Consider the following 18,120-nt stretch of genomic DNA (forward strand, 5'->3'; position numbering starts at 1 on the left):
TTATCTCTGTAACAAGCCTATAGCCTGTTCTAGGTAGCCATGAACAAGTCATGTAACCCCTCTGGGTCACAATTCATCTTTATTTCATCTGTAAAATGAGGGGATTGTGCTAGAATAATATACTAAGGTCCCTTCCAGTATTGAAATCCTCTTTTCTCTTTTCTGTTGACTTTCTATAATATTTAAATTCTAGCATCAATATCACCAAATAGAGAGGAAAGTAAAATTATCCTAAATGGACCTGTGATTGTACTTAATTTGGATTGTACTTAAGTAGGTTATAAAGTTTTAAAAACCTCATACCATTAGGTTTTGAGAGCAAAAAATATAATTTATTTAATTTTATTGTATACTAAGTTGATCATATTACTAACATTTAAATGAAACACTCTAGAAAGATTTTTAGTAGGGAAATAGAGTATGAAGTATCTATATGATCTTGGGCAACTAATTGTCCTTCTTGCCCATATTTCCCATTTGCAGAATGGTCGATGTGAATACTTTTCTCTCTTACCCTGTGGAGAAACCATGAGGATAAGAACAAACCATATATTAAAAGCCCTATTAAGAAATGAAGTTATTTCCCCTTGTATTTCAGGGATTAGAAGCACTTGAAGATAGGGAAGGATGGGAATACGCCTCTTTAATTGGGTGGAAATTTCACTGGAAACAACGCAGTTCAGATACCTTTCGTCGGAGACGATGGAGAAGAAAGATGGCTCCTTCAGAAACACATGGTTCAGCTGCCATCTTTAAACTTGAAGGTGCTCTTGTAAGTACATCCAGACTTCAATAGATCCATAGTCTCTTCTCTGCAGGTGACCACTTCATCATTGTACATAGCAGCTTCCATATTTTCCACATTTGGGGAAAGGTCTTGATAAACTGAAAATCTTTTAGAGAAGGGTAGACTAGAATTTCAAAAAGCACACCTTATGCAGATCAGCTGAAGGAATTGGTTATGGTTAACCAACAGAAGAGAAGATTTCAGGGAACCATGTTAGCTGACTTAAAAAAAATGATGAACTGTTCTGTGGTTTAGGGAATAAACATAGTTCCCTTGGCTCCAAAAGAAAGATATAAAAACAATGGATAGAAGTCACAAAGAGTCATATTTAAAAGAATAAACAGTTGGATAAGAAAAATTATTAAACACTTACTATGTACCCAATACTACTAAATGATGGTAATAAAAAAACAAATAACCAAGATAATAGACAAGAATGCCTCTCCTCACTATATTTTCAAAATTAAGAGATTATGGAATATGGAAAATTGCATGGAACTTGCTTTTTTATTCAAGAATACAATCCATTAGAATTGGAAGAGGGTGGTGAGAGTGCCTGAATGCTTAGTGTGGTTTGGAAATATCTTGACAAGGGCCATGATTAACTAGCTCCAGTCAAGATAAAGTGAGAAACTAACCTAGAAGAACCCAGGGTTTCAGGACCAGAGTCTGAGTTTGAGAAGGATGCCCAGGGGCAGGTAGCACTATTTAGAAATGGCCAGGAAGAGGAATTTAGAATTGCTATCAGTGAAGTAGTGCTTTTTTGCCACCAGAGCAACTTATAAACTCAGGATTTTTCTCTTTAAAGTTCAAGAAAAGAAGTTGATCATATGCATTCACTTTTGTCCCTTTTTCATTGGTTTAACACACACACACACACACACACACACACACACACACACACAAACACTTTTTTTTTTAGTTTTAGATTTTTGTTTTGCAAGGCAATGAAGTTAATTGGCTTGCCCAAGGCCATACAGCTAGGTAATTATTGTCTGAGGTCAAATTTGAACTCAGGTACTCCTAACTCCAGGGCCAGTGCTCTATCCACCTAGCCGCCCCTACACACACTTTTAAAACAAACAATTGCTTATAATAAAAAGTAGCTTATCTTTATTTGGGAAAAAAAATATAAAAAGTACAAATAAGATTTCAGAAGAATAAGAAACTCCCAGAGGATTGTAAACATTGTCAGCCTACCAGGCAGTGATGAAGCAGAGAGGAGGAAGAGGAAGTAATAACTGGATAATTCATGAGATCATAGAAATGAGATGAAGCAAGCAAGCACTTTCAGGCAAGTAGCATTCTCTTTCCAGATGGATATTCCCTTGAGGGGATCAGTGAACCAGGCAAGGCCACAACTTCTCATGATTATAGTCAATTTAGGGTAACAATGCCCTTTATTTGCAATTGACTTTCCCTTTGCTGTCCCACTGAATGCTTCTGCTTTCCACTGCTCCCCATCCTCTTCTCCAAGAACTAAAAACTACTCTAATTTTTCCCAATTCATTCTTTTAATCCTTCAGTCTTTCCTTTCACCTAGAAAAAACTACATTTCCCAACAGTCCCTGCTGCTGAAATAAGACTACATAGAGGGGAAAAACACCTCTCTAAACTGAAATTATACCCCCCCCAAAAAAGGAAAGGGCTGCCTCAGGAGACTCTGGATGACCTCCTGTTGGAATTTTGAAGATGGAATTCTTGTCTCAGAAGCTAATTTGAATCAAACACTGCAGATTCTCTAGTGACCACTCTAGTAAACTTCTACCTCACTCCAAACTGTTCCTGATAGAACTATGACTTCTATTTCTCAATCCCAAGAACCTCCTTTGGAGCCTTTTAAATAGAAATGAACAATTTTAAAACAGAATAATATAGTCATTTCCTTGTCTATTCAATGACAGTTAAATGTACTGCCAATCTTGCCAACACTTCCTCCCCAAAATATAGCACCCAATGGTTAGTTTCTGGGGGGGGCTGACTTCCACTTAAGAAAGAGCTCTATGTCCAAAGTTCCATCCAACCATGTGACAGAGAAGATAATTTAAATGCCTTTAGTAACTTCCTTGATTTTAATTGCAGGAAAATGGGAGCATTCGTTAATATAGTGAAAGATGATATAGGCCCCTTCTTTAATTTTTTTATGATGACTTGCACTTATATGATTGCTTTGGGTTTTTTTAAGATATTGATTTAATTTATTTTTATATCATCTTCTCTTTCAAATATATATCTCTATTCTGTAGATAAAAGTGAGGGGAAAAAATTCAGCAAAACTAATAAAAATATAACAGATTATGATAATACCATATATGTAATGTTCAATATTTTAATCTCTTAATTTTGCAGATTAAGAGGGGGAGAGTGGCATTCTTCTCATCTATTCTCTAGGGCTTTGTTTTTGACAATCATAATTACATAACAGTTTACTTCAGTTGCTGACATTATTCTTTCCTTTTACATTGTTGTAGTTACTGTGTAAATTTTTATGTGGTTCTATTTGCCTCATTCTTTATCAGTTCACATAAGTCTTTTTATTATATTTGTTGTTTCTTACAGCATAATAATAGTCCATTATATTTTTTCATGCACTTAAATTTATTTTTATTTAGCTATACTTCAATCAATGAAAGTTCCTTACTTTTAGGGAAAAAATCCTTTCCAAAATTCAGTTTTCCAAGAACGGATTTTTTTCATTATTTAAGATGTGATTGATTTATATTTTGCATTTAATCCTAGGGAGCAGACACAACTGAAGATGGAGATGAGAAGAGCATAGAGAAACACAAGCATAGTGCAACTACTGTGTTTGGTGCAAATACTCCAATTGTTTCCTGTGATTTTGACAGTGAGTTGCTAGTATTTAATTGTAGACTCTTTTTATTTAATTATTATAAGAATACTATTAAAATCATCTAAAGTAGTATAAATAACCTCAATGTCTGTTTGACTTTTAATTTAATCCCATAACGATGTGCTTTTGTTTTTAAATAGTTTAATTTTTAAAATTAAATGCAGAATTTTAAAGTAGGTATATTTCTTTTATTTAATTGCTTATTTCTATTTGACCTGGTACATGTGTATTTGTGTATGTACATGTACTAGATTACATTTGTTGAAAATTAATTTTTGCTTCTTTTTTTTAAGGAGTATATAATTATCACCTTCGCTGCTATATATATCAGGCCAGAAATCTTATAGCTTTAGATAAAGACAGTTTTTCAGGTAAGAAAAATGTTAATCAAAATCCCAAAATTATATAAGACAACAGTACATTAAAATATTATCTCCTTATTTGGTCATTTCTTAAAAAAGCTTCTCTGAGAAGAATGAAAGCTCTATGACCAAGGATACATGGTGGTAGAGTGCCATCTGGTGGTAATGCAGAGACCTGGCGATCCAGGCATCTTATCAAAAATAAGAATAAGATCCAAGGATGGAGAACTTTCAACTAGTTCTTTCTAACATCCTCATGCTCTTCTCTAATATTTACTGAAAGCAAATGAACATTAAAGAAATGAACATTTTCCCAGACAGTTTAATCCAAATAGCACTTTATTTGGAGGTTGAATTCTTGCCTGATTGTATGTATATATGTTTCTCTTTGAGTGTGTGTGTGTGTGTGTGTGTGTGTGTGTGTGTGTGTGTGTGTGTGTGTGTGTGTGTGTATCTACATTTGTGCCTGCTCTAGAACAAAGATGCTAGAAAACATTTCTGAATGTTTCCACCAGGGGGTGCCTCCTCACTGAAAGTCAGAGGTAGATACTAAAAGTGTCCAGATGAAAACGTTTCTTCTGCTTTGTTCTCATATTGAGGATTATATTATTGTTTCCATTTTGAGATATTAGGATTATAGATTTAGAGCCGGAAGAGACTTTGGAGGTCAGCTTATTCAAGCCTCAGATACTGAGACCCAGAGATTTTCTTTAGTTTCTTTCCCGAGGTCAAGTAGGTAGGAAGTAGAAGGACCAGCATTTGAATTCAGGTCCAATGATATCTGAGTTCAGAGCTTTTTCCACTTTACCATCTCAAGAATGAAATAAAGCTTTTTATTCATGTGATTGATAGGCGTTCCTCTTCAGTTACTATTAAAATGGGTGCAGTATAAGGTAATGGAAAGAGCACTGAACTTGGAGGCAAAGAACCAGGGTCAAATCCTGGCTCTGCCACTTACTATTTACCTGATCTTAAGCAAGTTCTGAATCTCTATTTAATTCATATATAAAATCAAGACTCCAAACTAGATAATTGCTAAGGTCCTTCCAGCTCTAAATCAACAATCAACAAGTCATATGCAATATTGGTTTTGGTAGTAGGCATACTTAAGGAATTTGGTTTTTGTTGTGCATGCATATTTTTTAATTTGCTCAATAGGCTGGATAGTGGGAGGAATAATTAGGTTAAAAAATACTTGTTACAAGATAATAAAATAAATGATGGCACAGGAAAAAATCGATTCATTCCACTCATGTGTTTCTGTCTCTCATTCAAAGATCCATGTATTAAAAAGAAAGAATCCCCACACCAATAGCCCTCCTAGAACACAAGCCACTTATCCACCAACTTGTCATCTGTGATACCTTTTAGGCAGTAGGAAAGTATAAGGGTTGTACTTCAGGCATCTGATGCTTTATCTCATTTATTCATTTGGTTCATTTATCCTGTTTATTTATTTTAGATCCCTATGCTCATGTTTCATTCCTCCATCGGAGCAAAACAACTGAAATCATACACTCAACATTGAATCCAACATGGGACCAAACTATTATATTTGATGAAATAGAAATCTATGGAGAACCACAAACAGTAATACAAAACCCACCCAAAGTTGTCATTGAACTTTTTGATAGTGATCAAGTGGTATGTCAACTGGAATTTCCTTAATAGTTGGGAGGTGAGGTGGAGAATGGACTTTTGGATGTGTAATTTGGGAGTTGTTTGTTTTCCTAGGGCAAGGATGAATTTTTAGGTCGAAGTTTTTGCTCCCCAGTGGTCAAACTTAATCCAGAAGTAGACATCACCCCTAAGCTTCTCTGGCACCCAGTTATAAATGGAGACAAAGCCTGTGGGGATGTACTTGTAACGGCTGAGCTTATTCTCAGGGATAAGGTAATTTATCAATTTCCTGCTCACTCCTTTCAAGGTGATTGGGTGGGCAGCTAGGTGGCATAGTGGATAAAGCACCAGCCTTGGAGTCAGGAGTACCTGGGTTCAAATCTGGTCTCAGACACTTAATAATTACCTAGCTGTGTGGCCTTGGGCAAGCCACTTAACCCCATTTGTCTTGCCAAAAAAAACCCTTAAAAAAAAGCATATATATATAAAGGTAATTGGGTGAAAACACTTTTTGGTGTACCCTGGAATGTTTTATTTGAAATAAATGAACATGTTGGTATTACCATGTTTGCTTTACCAGGATGGCTCCAATCTTCCAATTCTCCCATCCCAGAGGGCCCCAAATCTCTACATGGTTCCTCAAGGAATTAGACCTGTGGTTCAACTCACTGCTATTGAGGTACTGGAGTTGAATAAATCAAAAGAATATATTTACTGGGGGCTGGGGCTGGGAGGTTAGTTCTCTTGGGAAGAGAATATGGACTAGAGATGCTATTTCTTTTGTACAGGGAACAACCAGGTGAGGAAATTCCTTCTACTAATGCAGGTTGACATCTCTTCTTTTAGAAAGTTGTATGGAATACTGAGAGATTAAATGACATGACCAGGATCACATTAGCAAATATATGTTAGAAGAACTCAGATCCAGATCAACCTGTTTTCAAGTCTAGTTCTCTGTCCACTATACCTTAAGTCTTAAGTGAAAAAGAACTGGTCAGCTGCATGTCAAGATTAAGGACCCAGTCAGAAGGACTAAGAAAACTTGGACAGATTCTCTACAGAGAATTGGTGGCAGCATGGTGCCATGGAAAGCAAAGTGAGCTAAGCGTGGAGAAATCTTAGTTGGAGTTCAAGCTCTGTGTGTGACTTTGAGCAAATTACTTGACTTCTCTCTGACTAGTTTCTCTATATGAAAAGTGAAAGGGTTGGACTCGATGACTTCTAAGGTCTCTTCTAGGACTAAATATGTGGATTTCTGACTTGAGGGAAAATGTTGACAAGACTTGTGCAAATGAGAAGGCATTGAGAAGTTGTAATTTGTCCTGGGAGGAATGGAGTAAGAGGACCCTTATCTAGATGAGTAAAGGATCCATCAAAGCCCTGAAGAAAAGAATGCTCCATCATACCAGCCTTGTCCAGAGTGTAATATGGTTAGGGAATAGCAGTTGTCTGAATATTGTAGGTAACTTATAAGTGGAATCTTCTGCGGGGCTGGTAAGTAGCTAGGTCTGCAAAAATGTTCTCACAGAGTGGGCTGAACAGTCCCAAATGATGGTGGAGAAATAGGGAAAGGCAAGAAATACTCATTATCTGTACATCTGAGTGTCAGAGGCAGAGGAGGAAAATAGAAGGCATGGGAAGAAAACTTGTAGGAGTATCACTATGGCAATGGCATTATAATCCATGGAAGTCATCATGTACTGGTGTGATTGTCTAAATAAATTAGTGTCCCTTTCTGACATGCTTTCCATCCCCTGCCCTTGTCCAAGTCTTCTCAATGATCAACTCATTTAACTATGACTAATGGGAATCAAAGAATTTAGAATTAGTAAGTCCTTAGAAAAACATCTAGTGACATAAAATAAGTTAGTGTCAAAACTGGGACTAGAATCAATGTCTTTTGACCAAGACTCCTTGACTGCCTTCTTATTCTTTCTACTGCCAGGCTTCCCCTATAAGTTCAAGGAAAATGTCCTTTCTTTAAACAGAAAGCATAGGATTTTGGGGGAGTGGAAGGCTACTTATTCCACACATTTTCTGTCCTATTATTTCTTAAAATATTTTCACAGACATTTAAAAAATATCTAAACAGAAATTAGACCTAAAGAATTTCCCATTTATAAATAGCTCATTCGTGTAATATTTTTTCCTTTGAATCTCAAAGAATTGGGTATACTAACTTTCCTTCATTCTCTTAACAGTTTTCTTCTTTTTCTTCATTGTAGATTCTAGCTTGGGGCTTAAGAAACATGAAAAATTACCAGATGGCTTCTGTGACTTCCCCAAGTCTCATCATAGAGTGTGGAGGGGAAAGAGTAGAATCAGCAGTGATCAAAAATCTTAAGAAGACACCCAACTTTCCAAGTTCTGTTCTCTTCATGAAAGTGGTACTGTATCAATCCTCCTCCTCTCCAAAACTGAGATGTTTAATGTGTTTATGGTTAAATTAAGTTAATTGTGCAAGCACATATGTACTGAATATGTGAAAGATGTAAGGCAGCAGGGCAGAGGGACTTAAAGAGTTTGTTGGCTTTCCTTACCTCTGGCACATATTGGATGGATGACCCCAGGCAAGTCACTAAACTTTTAGGGACCTAGGAAATGTTCTAAGACATGCTTTAAGTTGCAAGGAAAGTTATATCAATCTGCATTGGAAGAGGAAATTTCTCCCTAACAGCTCCCTACACTGATGAAGTCACAGGCCTAGTTTTAAAAATGGGGAAAGATCTATGGTTTTATTAGCTTTGGAAACCTGATATAATTCAGGACACATATTACATTGGAATTCCCTCAACCAGTGCAAATCACAACGTTTCTGTGGCTTATATAAGATCCAGGGAATTACCTGAGCTTTGCAGATGATAAAGGACTTGCCTAGGTTCACATAGATAGAAACTGTCCGAGGCTGGATTTAATCCCAGATCTTTTGACTCTAAGCCCAGAAATCTATCTACTATGTCTGCCTGCCTCACATATACTAAATATAATGCATATTATATATGTAAACATGTGGACATAGTTATGTGGTTGCATATTCATATATACACTGTGTGTTTGGACACACATACATAGACACATTTGACATTAAACAGCAAATAGAAAACCTAGGAATCTAACTATTGAGCAATGAGTTTTTAATCTAAGGTTGTCAGAATGATCCTAATAGACAGCTGGAAGTTTCTTAGATAAAGATGTAACAAAAGACAATAATAATATAAGAGCTAACATGTTTTATATATATATATATATATATATATATATATATATATATATATTATAAATATATATGCATATATAGTTTGCCTTAAGATTTGTGAAGTACTTTACCTATATCATTTCACGATCAAACATCTCTGTTGTCATGTTGGTTTCTATGAATAGTAACTATAATGGCACCTTCTATTTTTTCATCTCTAGCTATCAATTAAATGCCACCTTCTCTTAATTTTCAATGGACACTCATTTCAGGAAACATCGAAGTGCCTACTATATACAAAGAATAGTGCTGGGTCTGATTCATGGGTTATTAGACTGCCCTCTTGGAGCTCATAATCGAGTCTAAATACCTATTACATTTATATTACACCTCTCAGTTTTCAAGATATTATATCCATCTAATTGGAGTCTCACAACAAACCTAGGAGATAGAGAGGGCAGAAATTACAGTTTCCATTTTATAGATTAAAAAATCAAAGTTCCGAGATGTTAAGGAATCTGTCCATGGCCACGTAGGTAGTAAGTGGCAAAGCCAGGGCACAAACTAAGTTGGTGATTGTTTTTATTTTTAACTCCAATGCATATTGCTTTTATCTAGAGTAGGAACAGACTAGAATAGAATTCCCTTAGTCATTACCAGTGGAGTAATAACATCCTTTTTACTTGAAAGATTTCCTCTCCAGTTGTAGAACAGGGGACAGGAGGTGCTGGACAACTTAATGCTAATAGTCATTGGACTCAGAAAAGTGATAGAGCTAGTCACCCTTCCTTCTAACTGGATCCTGGTGCTCCACTTCCAGATTTTCCAAGACAGCTGCTTTGCTTTTCCCATGGGAATTATACCAATGTCATAAGAAATGGTATAGATTAAATACAGTTTGCAGTCCATGATAATTGTATTTAGGTTTCATTTCAATAATCAGATGCAGTCCTGACCTCAGACTAAACTCTTTGGTTAGAGTCATGACTGTGATTATGTCTCCAATCCAAGTGGCTTCCATGATGCTATTGCCCTGCCTTTTCTACTTCTAACTCTAAGGACATGTCATCTTCCAATGTTCAGTTTGATCAGAGGTTGGAGGACAGGAAAGCTCCAAGTTTGGGAGAGACTCCTGCTCTTTCCTCCAGTTTCACATGTAAAACTAATCCTACAATTAAATCTACGGTTAGAACTGAGACATGACTTCTGATATTGGACCTTGTTACATCTATGTAGCATGGAAGCTGATGGTGCTAGCTATAGTTCTCTTACTGACAACTGGATGGTATATATCTATTTTGGGTGTGGATTCTCTAAACCTAAAAAGCCTTCAGCCATTGAACCAGGGACTTTGAAATGACAAATTCCCTTAATTGGAAGTTTCTGTTTTGTTTTATTTTTGTTCACTCTTGTTGCTTAGTTAGCCAGGTAGTGCACTAAGCTTTGAGGATACAAAAAAGACAGACAGTCCCTTTCTTCAAAGAACTCACAATCTAATGGGAGAGGGACAACAAACAAACATATGTCCAAACTATGTACAGGATAAATAGGAAATAATTAAAAGAGCAAAAATATTAGAGTTAAGAGGACTTAAAAAGCACTTTCTGTAGAGTCTGGCATTTACTTAAGCGAAGCCAGGGAGGACAGTAGTTGGAGAGAAGGAAGGAGAGCATTCCAGGCATGAGAAAATGTCCAGAGCCCAAGACGTGGAAAGTCTTGCTTAGCCCAATGTCTAGCCTATAGTAAGTGAATTTAAATGTGGCCTCCTCCAAGGACAACAGTCGGATCTTAAATTATTGTTGTATCTGTATATCCTCATTCCACTTAGAAAGTAATCTCTCAAGAGGGCAGTTAAATGTCACTTTTTTAGCTAACCTATAAGTTTTGTAGAGGAGAAAGCAAGGTTGAATTCAGAGCCATAACTGGTATGGGGCATCTGGGGTTATGTTTCAAGGAACCTAAATTAAGAGGGCATTGATAGCCCTTGCATGTCTTCAGAAGCATAGAAATCATCGAACTTAACCCCACATCCCACCCACCCCCATCCCAACCAGCCATTTCCGCCACAACAGATTGTTCTTGCTGTTCCTCAAGACTTTCACCAAGGTGGGCTTATGTCCTTTTGTTTCTGTTGTCTCTTCAACTGAATTCACCTTAAAATGTTGATTTGAAAAATTTTTTGATGAAGTTGTCCCCAGACATGAAAAATGCTAATTATAGCTCTGGTTAGGTAATCAATTTTTGTACTTATTTTCAAAGCCTCTACAGTTATCCTAAAGCAAACTAATAAAACTCTGTTGACCTCACAGCTCTTGCCCAAGGAAGAATTATACACACCACCACTGGTCATTAAAGTCATCGACCACAGACAGTTTGGACGGAAGCCCATCGTGGGCCAGTGCACCATTGACCTTCTTGAACAGTTTCGTTGTGACCCTTATGCATTTAAGGAAGATATTGCACCCCAGGTAAAAGGTAAATACCAATAATATTTTAGATTCATGCCAAACTTTTCTTCCAGGAACCTTGCCAATCAAAATTCCTGATGAGGGAGTTAGGGAAGGAAAGCATAACTACCCCCCTCATGGATGGGAAAACATGTAGAATCTAATTGATTTGTACATAATCACACAGCTTGTCAGTAGCAAAGGGTCAGAGGTCTTCTTCTAGGCAACTTTGCCTCTAATTGCTTCCGTTCTTTTCTAAAGAAAGGGAAATTGCAATCTGATGGAGAGAATACTTGCAGCAATGAGATCATGATACCACTGAAGTAACAAGGAATAGGCTTTTGTGCCTTGAAAAACTTGATTCTGTATCTTGAAGGGGACCTTGTTCTATGGGAGACAATACCACACAGTAGAGAGAATGTTGCCCTTGGAGTTAGGGGAGAATTCAATTCAGCCTCTCTTTGATGCATTAACAGTAGGACTGAGGGCACGGCACCTGGTATCTTTAAGTACCTTCACAGCTAGGTGGGCCATAGTGAACAAGGTACTGGACCTAGATTCAGAAAGACCTGAGTTCAAATCCATCCTTTCACACTTTCTAGTGGTGTAAGAGGTGTAGAGGCAAATCATTTAACTTCTGTCTCAATTTCCTTAATTATAAAATGGGGGAAATAATAGTAGCTATCACACAGGGTATTGTGAAGATAAAATGAGACATTATTTATAAAGTACTTTGCTTACCTTAAAGTACTATAGAAATACTTGATATTATTAAGTCTCAATTTATTCATTTGTCATATGGGAATAGTAATGCCTTCAGTATTTATCTTAAATGGTTCTGAGACTCAAATCAGGTAGCATACATGAAGCACAATAGCTCCATAAATATCAACTCTTCTTATTAATTCATCTGATAAGCATTTATTAAGTGCTTATGTTACTATGTGCCAGCTACTAAGGCTACAAAAACAAAAACAAAATTATCCCTGGCCTCAAGGAGCTTATGATTAGGAAGATCTAATGAAGCCTCTCCTGTTTAGAGAAACAAATCAAACAGATGGCAGCACAATAAATGTGCTTCCCAAGCAAGATTTTCATAATAAAACATCTTTTCTAGCCAGGAAGTGTTTTATGAAATGTTGTCATTAAGAGCTAAAATTATTTGTAAGTTGTTTCTGATGCCATTATAAATCATGACTACAATTGGAACCATTCCTAATGCTTTATTGTGGGCTCATAAGAAGAGCAAAAAGATCTGAGATGGAAGTATCTGAATGAGGAAATGAATAAATAGGAGATAAGTCTCTGGGGAGCCCAGTCATATGGGAAAATGGAGCTCTGAATGTACTTGGTAGATTCAAATTTAATAGCAGCCAAAACTTATGCCCGAACATATATTCCCTACAGAACTATGGACAAATTGCCAAATTTCCCCATTTCTCTTGAGAGCACCCCTATCCTTCCAGTCTCCACAAGATGACAACTTCCATCCTTCCCTCTCCTCTCCCTCTCTTACTACCATACTTTTCAGTCTCCTGGCTGCTATTAATCCCATCTCTCCAACATGAATTGCTTTTCAGCTTCTATTTTGTCTGCCCCACCTCCCCGGGATGTGGTTATTGAAGTAGAAGACACAAAACCATTGCTAGAAACTAAGGTAAGCATCAGCATTGGTCGGTCATTTTGTCATTTGGTTTTGCCTGATTGATACCAAAAGAGTTGATTGTCAGACCAGCAGCTGCTAGTGAAAATCATTTGTGAAAAATGATCACATTTGTGAAGAATGAAACCAGTTTTTTGACATTATCTAAGTTTATTTAAAAAAAGTTTTAAGTGAATTTAAGAATTTATGAACAAAAAATTTCCAACCAGTTGTGTTCCTAGCATTGGATATACAACTAGATTCAACTTATTAGACTTACATGACTCAAAAAGTCGTGAACTTGCCATACTAGGGATATTGGAGAAGAAGCTAGATGACCTCTTGTGTTAAAATGAATTTGAATGTTAGAGAAGAAATTCATGAATCAAACAGGATATTTTTTCAGTTCCTTCCAGTGGTCTATGTCATGGGTTAGAAAAGTTCATTTTTATATAGCAAGCTAAGTTATGATTTTACATTTTTAAATCAAATATTAATTGTATTTAAATATGTAAAATTCATACTTAGTTCAATGACCATACAAAAACAGGAGGAAAGAATTTGGCTACAGTTTGCCAATCCCTGGTTTACAAGATAATTTGCTACATAAAAAAAAGTGACAAACAAAACTATATTGATAATTGTGCTACATGCCAAAATTGTTTTTTTTATCTTTGAGACAGACATATTGTTCTTTTTAAAAATTACTACATTTGGTGATTTGCAAGTCATACAGGGAGGAAGCTAGGTGGCTCAGTAAATGGAGTACTGGGCCTGGAGTCAAAAAGACCCATTTTTCTGAGTTTACTAGCTGGGTAACCTTGTCAAGTAACTTAATAGCCTCAGTTTCCTTATCTGTAAAATGAACTGGAAGAGAAAATGGTAAACCACTCCAGTATCTTTGCCAAGAAAAACCCAAATAAGATCATGAGGAGTTGAACATGATTGAAATGAATGAACAATAACAATTCACCAAGTTTTAAAGTGAAACAGTGAGGAGAAAAGTTAAATCAAGGCTCCAGTCTGTTATCCTCTTGATACTACCAAAATCATTTCTACTAATTCTAGAAAATTGAAAGGGAAAAGCAAAACCCATATTATGTTTCTGCTCAGAAAATACAAGACAAAAAATTGTCTTTGTATATTAAAATGTTCTGGGGGGAAAAGATCTCATCTGTAATGAATTAAAAAAATAGCATATTGCATTTTTAATATCTGGATCAGATTAAAAAATTCACATTTCTAAAAAGTATTAAAATGTTCATTTGAGAACAGATATGAGTAATTACTTCATATACATGCACATTGTTTTCCTACCTAAAGGTAGATAACGCAGTAAATCGAGCACTGGCCCTGGAGTCAGGAGTACCTGAATTCAAATCCGGCTTCAGACACTTACTAATTACCTAGCGGTGTGGTCTTGGGCAAGCCACTTAACCCCATTGCCTTGCAAAATTGACTTTGAAATCAAAGCAGTGGTGATTTTTAAACTTATGGGTTTTTTTTAAGTGGCTTCTCACAACTATTACTTTTTAATCTATCAGAATTGCCACTTTCTCATCACATCTGCGGCAGGTTTTAGAAAATCAGTCTGATTAAACTAATTCACATTAAGGTGTGGATATCTGATGTCTTCCCCAATCTTAGCCTTTCCAAATAACACTATAAATTCTGTTCATTCTAGAATTTTAATCACAGGAGTGAAAAAATTATCTTGAGTCTTGTATCATAGCTACTATTTATCACAATTTTGCCTCCTCTGTTGTCAACCAAAGTAATTGTCAAATGCTATTGTGGCCTGGGGTGTGGGAGACTCACATCTCTATCAGTGTTCCTTCTACTTTGTTTCTTTTTTTGGAGTTGTGAGACAGTTGACCATGCTAGTGGGGTAACAAACTATACAAATTAAGTATGTAACAATCAATCAAGTGACAAACATTTTGTTAAGCATCTATTATATTACTGGTCCTGGAGAATGAACATCTAGCTGCCCCCAGACAGCAGATTCTTAATCCCAATTTTCCATTAATTCGCTCTGTGACTTTAGGCAAATCATTTAATCTCTCTGGGTCTTAGTTTGCTCATCTGTAAAATGGAAGTAATTAAATGAAGTAAACAGATGACCTGTAGAATATCTTCTAGCTCTCTCCCTTGCAAGATGATAGCAATGAATGTCCAGTTGATGTCTGTTCACAGTCAAATAAACTGAATAAAATTTGGAAGCATCAGCCAATCTGGTTGACTGAAGGCCTATTGGCTATATGGCTACACATTCAATTCAGATGAAATGACTATAGCTATATTGAGTGGATTAGGTTGAGACAAACTTGTGCTCAGGGTCAGTAGAAAAAGCTTCACTCCTCCTATAACTCTAAACATTTTTAAAACCATTGATGGAGCTCATCAGTCTGATAGGCTTTGAATTGACATTAAAAAAATATATTATAAGGGGCAGCTAGAGTAAGGCCCTGGAGTCAGGAGGACCTGAGTTCAAATGTGACCTCAGACACTTAATAATTACATAGGTGTGTGGCCTTGGGCAAGCCACTTTTAACCCCATTGCCTTGCAAAAACTAAAAAGAAAAAGAGTAAAAAAATATATACAACTGAGGATGGGGGAGGCAGAAAGAGCTATTGGTCTTTCAGAGAACTGAACTTCCAAAGTACCAGTCCAATGATCCAACAGTACTCTAATATGGAAGATTCAATTATTACCTTCCCATTTCTAGTGCTTAAGCAGCATGTCCACAGCAATCAGCAAAATGGCTTCTCCGAGAACAGTGCATGTATGTATGCTAAGAAAATGCATGATGCTGACTGGGACAGGTGGGGCCTTGGGCTAAGGCTCTAAATTTCCTTTGGGGGGAGAAGGGTTTCCTATGGAGAGATTTTTTTACTCTCTGATTTTTAAATAAATATGATTGGTTAAGAATAAGGGAAATTCATTTCTTGCATCACTTTTATTCTTTCCACAGGTATATGATTGGCTAAAGACAAATTAAACATTTCACTGTTGTATGTAAAGTCAGTGTCCAATAATTGCTCACATATGACTTAAGTAAATGACTGGATACTAGTACTCAAAAGCAACAAGAATAATTTGGTTGTTTCAATAATTTCACTAAAATAATGAATTTGAACTGTGGAAAAGTAAATGTGAACATCAATAAACTAATGATATATTTAACTGGAACCTGTTCAGAAAGTCTAAAGAAAACTAATTTTCTCTCTAAAATCTGTCATGACTTAATTGTAAACATGACTTCTTTACATTTCCTAAAAAATATTTTATCATTTCTCTATCAACATTCTTTCCTTTTAATTTTCACTAGAGTGCTAAGCAAAATAAAATTTGAAAGCTGAACCGAGAAAGTCTAAAAAAGATGCCCATAGCAAAAATATATGTTATCTCCTGGTGGCTTAATCAATGGCTGGTAGAACCTAGAAGCTTTTCTTCCTTAGCATCAGAAGCTTATTTGAAGTTGAGATTCTGGGCAGAGGTTGAGGAAGGTGGAGAATAGGGGGGAAAACTTACTGCCATTGCTACACTGGGCAATGGGCAGAACAGGCCCCAGGATACCAGTTATCCTGCTTCTTATGCTCAGTGAAGAGGATTCCATTCATAGAGAAGAGTGAAAGTGGAGGAATGTGGCTAAGTGGGGGGGAAAAAACCTGCCAGGGTCAGCACTTTCTTGGAAATGTGAACTTCTATTCAAGATCACAAAAATACCCTTGTAAGATAACATGAGAATAAGGAGAGAGGCAAAAAGCAAACAGAAAACCGACAAAAAAAAAAAAGCAGACAAGGAAGTCCAGTCACGCTTGGATCAGCAAAGATACAGGAGAGTTTTTGAAAGAGCAAAGAATAGAATCTTTTAGCAAAACTCTTTAGTAATCAAACTCAATCAAAGGGTTGGGGTTTGGGTCAGAGGAAAAGGAGGTCTGAACTAATCTTTTTTTTCCTTTCATTATATAAGCATTGTCTGGGCAGTTACTTTAACACTGCATAACTATTATACACATTCCTATAAACTTTTCATTTCACTATGGAAATAATTCTGGTATAATTTTAAAAATGGAAGAAAATAAGGTGCTACATTCTGGGATCATCTTGGGCTTAATGATTCAAAAGAATTCTCTCAGATATGCTGGGAAGGTTAAACCCTGAATGACAAGTAAACATTTATCTTCTTTTTTTTAATCCAATGTTCTCCATATCTTCATCCTCATGTCATTTGTGTGGATCCCTTTCCTGCTGTTGCACATGTGTCTGTAATCAGCTAACTGAAAAGGTAATTCTTACTTACCTCAGTCATATTTTTAGTCTTCTAGTTTCTGCTTGTAGTTGATATGTGATGGAAGGACTTAAATCAGTGACTGGGTCATTCAGGTCATGGACCACACACAAATCCTCTGTCCTGGGCACCCTGTTCTTGTTATTTCCCAACAATCACAGATGCCGAGGGGCAAAGTTACACTCAGCAGTATCACCCCATGTGGTATTTTTCTCAACTGGTGAAATTAAACAATGGGTAGATCTATTGGGGAAATATCATTTCATTTTTTGTAGTTCTTTATGCGTAGCATAACCAGAATAATTCATACAATAATACCATCAAAACAAAAAGCCACCAGAACTCTGAAAGACTTGAGAACTCTAAACATAGTCATTTTTGCTGTCTCCATGACAACAAAGAAAAATAATTCTTAAAAAAGAAACCACATCTGATGGCATATGACATTCATCACCTGGGTGCCACCTCCATCCACTGAAAAGAGAGGTTTTTCATCCCATTCTCTAGAATCAATATTGAACTTTGTATAAGAATTCATATATTTGTTCTAATAGGATAAAAAATTAAGAAAACAAACAAACATAGTGGCACCTAAAGGGTGATCCAGTCAGGTACAAGGCAGTTAACTTTGCATTGAGGGCTCTAAAATTGCTCACTGACTACCTGATCAGCTCTTAGAAGTCTCTTTAATGATTCAGTCACAAAACATATAAGCATATCCTAAATGAATTTTTTAACTGAAACCACAAGTTTATAAATGCCCATTTATGATATGTACAAGATGGTGTAGACTTTGGAGTTATGAAGATCTGATTTTAAATTCTGTCTTTGACAGTTATTAGCTGTACAATTCCAGGTAAATCAATTTCTTCATCCATAAAATGGGGATAATAATGCCACCCACTTCCCAGGATAGT

At 36.3% G+C, this 18,120-nt stretch overlaps 1 protein-coding gene across 2 annotated transcripts in view; it reads left to right on the forward strand.

Annotated features, from left to right (window-relative positions):
• The window catches only part of MYOF (myoferlin), a 157,902-nt gene that overhangs the window by 117,580 nt on the left and 22,202 nt on the right, over nt 1-18,120 (forward strand). For both annotated transcript variants that reach the window (XM_074233352.1, XM_074233353.1), the window contains 10 exons: nt 599-772; nt 3,527-3,635; nt 3,935-4,012; nt 5,466-5,647; nt 5,738-5,896; nt 6,204-6,302; nt 7,849-8,010; nt 11,129-11,294; nt 12,847-12,923; nt 17,189-17,200. In XM_074233352.1, the coding sequence (XP_074089453.1) occupies nt 599-772; nt 3,527-3,635; nt 3,935-4,012; nt 5,466-5,647; nt 5,738-5,896; nt 6,204-6,302; nt 7,849-8,010; nt 11,129-11,294; nt 12,847-12,923; nt 17,189-17,200 (1,218 nt within the window). The remainder of the gene's footprint in view (nt 1-598; nt 773-3,526; nt 3,636-3,934; nt 4,013-5,465; nt 5,648-5,737; nt 5,897-6,203; nt 6,303-7,848; nt 8,011-11,128; nt 11,295-12,846; nt 12,924-17,188; nt 17,201-18,120) is intronic.

The sequence above is a fragment of the Macrotis lagotis genome, chromosome 4 (assembly GCF_037893015.1).
Source record: "Macrotis lagotis isolate mMagLag1 chromosome 4, bilby.v1.9.chrom.fasta, whole genome shotgun sequence".
Taxonomy (NCBI): Eukaryota; Metazoa; Chordata; class Mammalia; order Peramelemorphia; family Peramelidae; genus Macrotis; species Macrotis lagotis.